Source organism: Garra rufa, chromosome 1 (assembly GCF_049309525.1).
Source record: "Garra rufa chromosome 1, GarRuf1.0, whole genome shotgun sequence".
Taxonomy (NCBI): domain Eukaryota; kingdom Metazoa; phylum Chordata; class Actinopteri; order Cypriniformes; family Cyprinidae; genus Garra; species Garra rufa.
This window is the reverse complement of record NC_133361.1, coordinates 106,057,038-106,065,050: the sequence shown is the minus strand read 5'-3', so window position 1 is coordinate 106,065,050 and position 8,013 is coordinate 106,057,038. Positions and strand designations below refer to the sequence as shown.

Here is an 8,013-nt window from a genome sequence, read left to right as displayed (position 1 = left end):
TTACAACATCATTGTTTGTATTTGTATATCATGAAATTAGTTTAAGGCATCAATTATAAATCTTGCGGCTTAATTGGGGCATCAGCTCATCAGCTAGTTTTATTCAATATTTAATGGTGAAAGCAGAGGGCTGAAGGTTGTATTAAATCTGAGTAACTGGTTTTGTGTTTTTGATGTATGTTGTTCTTGAATGATATGTTCCCTTAACAGATGTATCCATTGTGTAACTGAAATTTGGCATTTATTTTTCCAGTTAAGTAATATAGTTTTCTTGGCGATAGCTAGAGACATGAGTAAAGGAACTGGGTGTTTAAAAGCTGGGTTAATTTGAGAGGTGTCGCCGATGAGGCATAGTACTGGGAGCATTGGGATAATAGTTTTGAAGATTTCTGTTAATTTATTTGTGACATCTGTCCAGAATTGATTAACTGGTGGGCATAACCAAATTGCATGAAGATAGGTGTCTTGTGTATTTAAACTGCAGTTGGTGCATCTGTCAGAATTACTTAAGCCCATTTTAAACATCTTGTGTTGCGTAATGTGTGTTCTATGTACAACTTTATACTGAATTAATTGGATATTTGTATTTGTGCTAAAGATAAAAGTATTTCCGCAAACTGTTTCCCAAAATTCCTTATCTGTGCTGATATTAAGGTCTTTTTCCCATTGTTCGACTGGTGCAGCAGTGTTTGTGTCTATAGATGATATTAAAGCATATAATTTCGAAAGCGACTTTGTAGTGTTACTGATTGTGCTAATACGTTTTAAAATTGGGGGAGGTTGTGCTATATCATTGATTCCTGTTGTGGTTTTAATAGAATTTTTAATTTGTAGATAGTAATAATAGTGTTCTTTTCCTAGATTAAATCTCTGCATTAATTCTGTAAATGTAATGAAGCTGTTACCCGGAAACAGATGATGTAAGTGTGTGATGCCTTTCTCCTTCCATTTATTATTGCTGAGTGGACTATGGTTGATAGTAAAATCCGGGTTATTCCATATGGGTGAATTGATATGTGGAGTGAGCACATGATTTGTCAGTGTATTAGTTTGCCACCAAGCAGTGAGAGTTGTTTTAATCATCAGGTTTGAAAATAGATTTTGTTTTTTAATTGTTTTAGTGAGTGATGGGAGGTCAGATATAGCAATGTCTTTACATTCTGCTTGTTCTAACTCTAGCCATGGGTTTTGGGTAGTGTCATGTCTTATCCATTTGCAAAGGTATTGTAGATGAGATGCTAAGTAATAATGTTGAAAGTTAGGTGCTGCTAAACCACCTTGAGCTTTATTTTTTTGTAACTTTTGTAAACTTATTTTAGGTTTCTTGTTTTTCCAGTAGAATTTGCTTATAGATTGATTTAATGAGGTGAACCATTTCTTAGTTGGCTGTACAGGTGTCATGGTAAATAAGTAAAGGACTTTTGGTAGTATACACATTTTAACTGTTGCAATGCGGCCTATAATGGAAAGTGGTAAGTTCATCCATCTAGTTAAGTCATCTTCTATCGTTTTTAGTAGTGAAATAAAATTAAGGTTAAATAAGTCAGATAGGTTCTGGGAGATTTTTATTCCTAAATATGTTATATTATTTATTGAGAAGGGCGTATTCTGTATACTAGTGTCATGTGAATTCATATTCAGTGGTAGAATTGTTGATTTGGTCCAGTTTATGGAATAGTCTGATACAATCTAATATTTATTGATGAGTTTAATTATTTCTGAGAGAGATATTTGGGGGTTTTGTACAAACAGTAATATATCATCTGCATATAAAGAAATTTTATGATTAGTGTTATGTGATATTACTCCATGGATGTTATCATTCTGTCTTATTGCAGTAGCCAGAGGTTCTATAAATAAAGCGAAGAGTAATGGAGATAGGGGGCAACCTTGTCGAGTCCCTCGCTGAAGTTGGAATGGTGAGGATATTTTACCATTTGTTATAACAGAAGCTAATGGTGTATTATATAATGTTTTAATCCAGTTGATAAGAGAGTCTCCAAATCCAAATTTTTTAAGTGTAGTATAAAGAAAGTGCCAATTAACTTTATCAAAAGCTTTTTCTGCATCCAGTGATATGATTATAGTTTTTTCCTTATTTTGCTTACATATGTTCATTATATTGAATAATCGTCTGGTATTATTAGATGATTGGCGTCCCTTTATGAAACCTGTTTGATCAGGATGAATGAGGGATGTAATTACTGATTCCAGACGGGTTGCTAAAGCTTTGCTTATTATTTTTAAATCTGTATTAATAAGAGATAATGGGCGATAACTAGTGCGTAATGTTGGGTCTTTATTTGGTTTGAGTAAAATTGTAATTAACGCTGTGTTCATATGTGCTGGAATAGAAGAAGTATTTTTAATTTCTGTTGTCATTTGCATGAATAATGGTGATATAGTTGACCAGAAGTGTTTATAAAATTCAGGTGGGTACCCATCTAAGCCTGGTGCTTTGTTGTTTGATAGTGAGTCAAGAGCCTGTTTATATTCAATTTCTGATATAGATTTATCTAATGATTCTCTTTGTGTTGAGGTTAAACTGGGTAAGATTATTTTATTGAGGAATATATTAGTGTCTTTGGTATTTGGATCTTTGTCATTACTATACAGATGTTTATAGAATGTGCGAAAGGTGTCATTGATATCCTGTATGGTGTGGAGTGTCTTTCCTTCTGTGTTCTTAATTATAGGGATTAGTGTTTTTTCTCGATTACGTTTGAGTAAATTTGCTAAGTATTTACCTGATTTGTTACTATGCTCAAATATTGTGTGTCTAAGACATTGTTTTTGAAATTCTATCCGTTTATTTATAATAGCTTCATAATCATCTTTAGTTTTGTTAATCTCCTTTAAAATCTGTTCATCAGGATTACGGGAGTAACTATTGTGTAATGTGTGTATTTTATTTTCTAAGTCCTTTTCTAATTTTTGTTCTTTTTTGAGTTTATATGTAGAGTATGATATAATTTTTCCTCTTAAAACAACTTTAGCTGTTTCCCAGAGAGTTAATGCAGAAGTGCCTGGTATGTTATTTGTTTCCATGAAAAATGCCCATTCTTTTTTAAAATATTCATTAAAGTCTTTGTCTTTAAGCAGTGATGTATTCATCCTCCATCTAAATGATTTTTTTGCAACATCTGTATTATTGATAGTTATAGTGACTGGGGCATGGTCAGATATGATGATAGGATTAATTGTTGTATTTAAAATGTCTGGGATGAGAGAGTTGCTTGTTAAGAAATAATCGATACGCGAGTATGATTTATGAACTGCTGAAAAATAAGTGTATTCTCTTGAATTCTGGTTTCTCAGTCTCCAGCTATCGCCAAGACCAAGGTCAGTCATGTATTGTTTAATGGTTTCTGTGGACTGCCATGGCTTAAATTGTGGTGGTGTATTTGATTTGTCTTGGGTTGGATTAATAACTGTATTGAAGTCACCTCCAATTATGATAACTGACTGAGAAAGGTTTGCTACTGATGAGAAAAAATTATGGAAAAATTGGGGGTCATCTGTGTTTGGTCCATATATATTAGCGATAGTTATTGTTTTGTTATTAAATGATATGTTGATGATAACGTATCGTCCTTCTGGGTCACATATAGCTGATTGATTAAAAACTGCAATGTTTTTACTGATTAATATAGCTACGCCTCTTTTCTTTGAGTTGTAAGATGCAGAGTATATTTGTGTTAGATGTGTATTTGCTAATTTTTTATGTTCTGATTCCAAAAGGTGGGTTTCTTGTAATAGACATATATCTGCCTTAAGTTTTTTAATGTGATTTAAAATTTTGGATCTTTTAGCTGGTGAGTTGATGCCCCGTACATTCCAGCTTACCAGTTTTAGATGTGACATTTTATATTAAGGTAGTTTGTTGTTTTGTTTTAATGTCTGTACCTTATTATATAATCTAAACAAAAAAACTACACACAAGACATATTCAATACAAGACAGACAAAACATGGAGCCATTAGAGCACTTGGTTGCAAATGAGAATACAGACAACATATTTTGACGGTAGTCAACAGGTGTTTATGAATTATTTTGTATTGCAATCATTGGCGTTTTTTTTTTTTTTTTCCCTTATTTGTTTGTTTTTTGTTTTCCATTTAGGAACTATAACCAGGATATAGTGTCGTTTCTGTAAAGCTGGCCATCAACATATAGTCGGTCAACCGTGATGACCGCTTTCCTTCCATTCTGACGAAACTGTTTCATAATTGGGATTAATATTCTCCGTCTGTCCTGAATGACTCGTGGGAACTGATCGTTAAGTCCGAATGTGGTTCCTCGCAGTTCTTTACCCTTGCTCTTGATGAGTTCTTTCTGTTTGTAATGTTCGAATTTTGCAACGATGGGACGTGGACGTTTAGTGTCGGGGTTTTTATTGTTGATAGATCCGAGGCGATGAACGCGGTGGAAAGTTATATTATCGACCGTTTCTTTTGGGAGTTTGAGAGCAGAATGCATGAAATCTTTGATCGCTTGTTCCGGGTTATCTTGGGTTTGTTCTGGTATGCCTGAGAAGACCAAGTTGTCTCGCATACTACGGCACTGAATGTCTAATATGGATTCCTTCAGCAGTTTATTTTCGGTTTTGATACTGTTAATTGTTGTTGTGAGTTCTGATAATTTTGCATGCATTTCGTTGTTTTCTTTTTGCAGCGACTCTATCTGGGACTGACTAAAGTCGAGGCTGGATTTAAGATCTTTGATGTCCTGATGGAGTATTTCAAGAATTGTCAGTTTATTGTTGATCGATTCTAGAAGACCCACCTCTATTGTCGTCGTTGTGGGATCTTCCTCTGACTCTGCTGAGTATTCCCGGCGTGGTTGTTTCTTTTTTGGTTGTGGCATGTTGATGAGTCTGCTGAAGTAGTCGTCTATGAAGTTTTCCAAGGTCTCCACTTTTGGGTTTAATCCGGTTCTAATATTAAAGCGTTGAAATGTGTACTAGTAGTTTTAAATATAGATCGGTTTGTTTGTTTTGGTTTATAGTTGTGTTCAGCGTGCGTTCAGCGCGCCGCCATGATGGATCACACCCGTTGTCTCGCGAGATCGTCACAGCTCACGCATGCTCCTTTTATTAAATACAGATCACAATTCACCATACTTGGTAGTTGGCACATGTCACTTCACTTTTGACTTTTTCACTTTCAATTGGTGCAAAAATATTGCCTGTTTTCTTTTAAAGGAAGTTTAATTTTAGTATTTTTTTTATGTTTCCAGAGGTGTAATTATAATATTACTAATGTTTTTTACATAAACATTTAAAATTGAGTGATTTACATTTTTTAAATAAGATTTTTGAGAGATTTGATTTGAGATGACATTTGAGACATTTAATATCCTCTGACAGTCTGTTTTGGTGTTTTCCATTTGAAAGGTCAAGTGTAAAAGCCAACTTTTATGATTGGCTAACATAATTGCCCCCTTAATAAAACCTCAGAAGGAATTATTTTGTGATGAATTTTTCATCTGATGGTTGAGTGGGGAGTTTGCCCCCTTTCTTTTTTCCTAGTCTCTCTAAATTGAATTTTATCCTCTAGGAGACATAAAAATAGTATATAATAATTGAGATCAGTCTATATAGATTTTCTAGATTTAATTGTATAACAGCCAACTTAATCTCTGTAGTGTACCGGACGACCAGGATCAGGGTTGGAAACCCTGGTATAGGATCTAGCATACATGCATTACATATCTACATGTTGTGATGTTAATTGCTTTTTGCCATTAAACTGGGGTTAACTTTTATCTCTTTTTTTCCATTTTAGACCTAACAGCACTGAAAGAGGAGAGAGAAGTACTGAATGAAACTGAAGAGAAAGATCAGTTTGAGAATCTTCATAATTTCATATCTGGAGAAAAATCTTTTTGTTCTTTAGAGTTTGAAAAGACTTCTAAACAAAAAAGTGCTCAAAAGACAGGAACTAGGAGTATTTTCACTTGCTGTAAGTGTGGAAAGAGTTTCAAACAACAAGCACACCTTAACATTCACATGAGAATACATACTGGAGAGAAGCCTTACTCATGCAAACAGTGTGGAAAGAAATTCACTCATAAAGGAAACCTTAACAGACACATGAGATTTCACACTGGAGAGAAGCCTTATACATGCAAACAGTGTGGAAAGAGTTTCAATGACAAAGGAAACCTAAACAGACACATGAGATTTCACACTGGAGAGAAGCCTTATACATGCAATCAGTGTGGAACGAGTTTCACTGAAAAAGGAAGCCTTAACAGACACATGAGATTTCACACTGGAGAGAAGCCTTACTCATGCAAACAGTGTGGAAAGAGTTTCAAAGACAAAGGAAACCTAAACAGACACATGAGATTTCACACTGGAGAAAAGCCCTACATATGCAACCAGTGTGGAAACAGTTTCACTGATAAAGGAAACCTTAAAAGACACATGAGATTTCACACTTGAGAGAAGCCTTACACATGCAAACAGTGTGCAAACAGTTCTTAGCCTTCACAGTCAAAAAGGAAGCCTTCACAGGCACATGAGAATTCACAATAAAGAGAAGCCTAACAGATCCCCCTTAACATGGACAGAGTTTCAAACAAAATGTCTAGAACGGACAGTTCCAGTCCATGATTTTGATTGGCCACGATCAAAGCTGTTGTAAATTACTCTACAAACATACACCTCTTTGTTTCTCTGCAACCACATTGTTGAAACCACAGTTCCAGTTGAGGTCAAAAGTTTACACCCCCCTTTCAGAATCTGCAAAATGATCCCTTGTCAAAACAATCCTAAAGGATTCCAATAAGAATCCTATACAGGGCTCTTACAATGATAGACATTCTAATTCACATTTTAAAGCAATGTGTTTTGTCCATGGTACACTTTACCGTGTCAACTAGCTATATTGTGTTGGACTGAGCTTAATGCATAAATGTGCAAAGAATAATATGGACTATGGACAATGTGTTTGCACTATGATTTAAGAACTTCACACTTGTATGCCAAGAATTGAAGGGAGAGCTCACAGGAAGCGCACTGTTTTTTGATTGAAGCACAATAAAGGACACTGTTAGCATTTTAACATCAGTATGCACGGATTTAATTTGCACACATCAGTTACTTGCTCACTTCTACCACCAACATTGCGGCTTTGTGGAAGGCTGTAATAATTATTTTTTTGGAACCATTCCTAAAGGATTGTATTAGGAATTGTCTTATAGGACAAGGCATACATATGCTGTATGATAATTTCTACAGGATTTTAATGGGATCCAATTTCATCTTGAATTTTGAAGAATTCTACTTAGGCTATTCATTGCATCTATTACTAACCAATAGTTTTTGCAGTTTACTTAAACTCACCTTGAGTGGGTTTAGTGCAGAAATTTCAAAGAAACTAATTAGATTGACAAAACAAAAGACAAATCAACAAATGTTCTGTTTTAATTTCAATACTGTTTAATTTGGTCTTTCTCAAGTTCACTCTTACGGATCATAAACTGGGGGAAAGGTTAGGCATATCTGGTGTGCTGTCCGGGAGAGGGCTCCAAGCTCGGCACTAATTCCCGAGCCTGGGGCTTTTCTCTTGCCCCCGGGCTGAAGGTGAGGAGACGGGGTGGTGGAAGGGTGCTGAAAAATGGGAGATGAAGGAGGTATGGCTGCTTTGGTTATTTATAGGGATTCTTTCTTGTGCTGATTGGATTGGGAGTGTGATTACTGATGATGAATTGGCTGTGTTAATTATCTGTGTGAGCTCCTCGCGAAAATCCTAAAACCGCAGAAAGCCACGATAAACATTGCATCTAGGGTACGGGTGGTGTGGATGGACTGTTAACCTTTACGGAGGGTGGAGATGGAATTGTTCTGATTTTTTTAGGGTTATAGTTTGGCGGGTGTCTGGGCGATTGGGATGGGTTTTTTGGATGCCTTTGATTAGTAGCGACATTTGGGAATTGGTTATATTGGGTGAAGGTGAGCCATACAGATGTTTATGGAAAAAATTGGATCCCGCTTAGGTACCCTTT

The 8,013-nt window shown here is 35.5% G+C and overlaps 1 protein-coding gene across 1 annotated transcript; it reads left to right on the top strand.

Annotated features, from left to right (window-relative positions):
• The first annotated feature begins 1,871 nt into the window (after positions 1 to 1,871).
• On the top strand, positions 1,872 to 7,070 carry LOC141323475 (uncharacterized). The gene is made up of 4 exons (XM_073833481.1): positions 1,872 to 1,919; positions 3,319 to 3,342; positions 4,675 to 4,750; positions 5,787 to 7,070. Exons 1-4 carry the CDS (start codon positions 1,872 to 1,874, stop codon positions 6,446 to 6,448), a joined length of 810 nt encoding a protein of 269 aa, XP_073689582.1. The 3' UTR covers positions 6,449 to 7,070.
• The last annotated feature ends 943 nt before the right edge of the window (positions 7,071 to 8,013 follow it).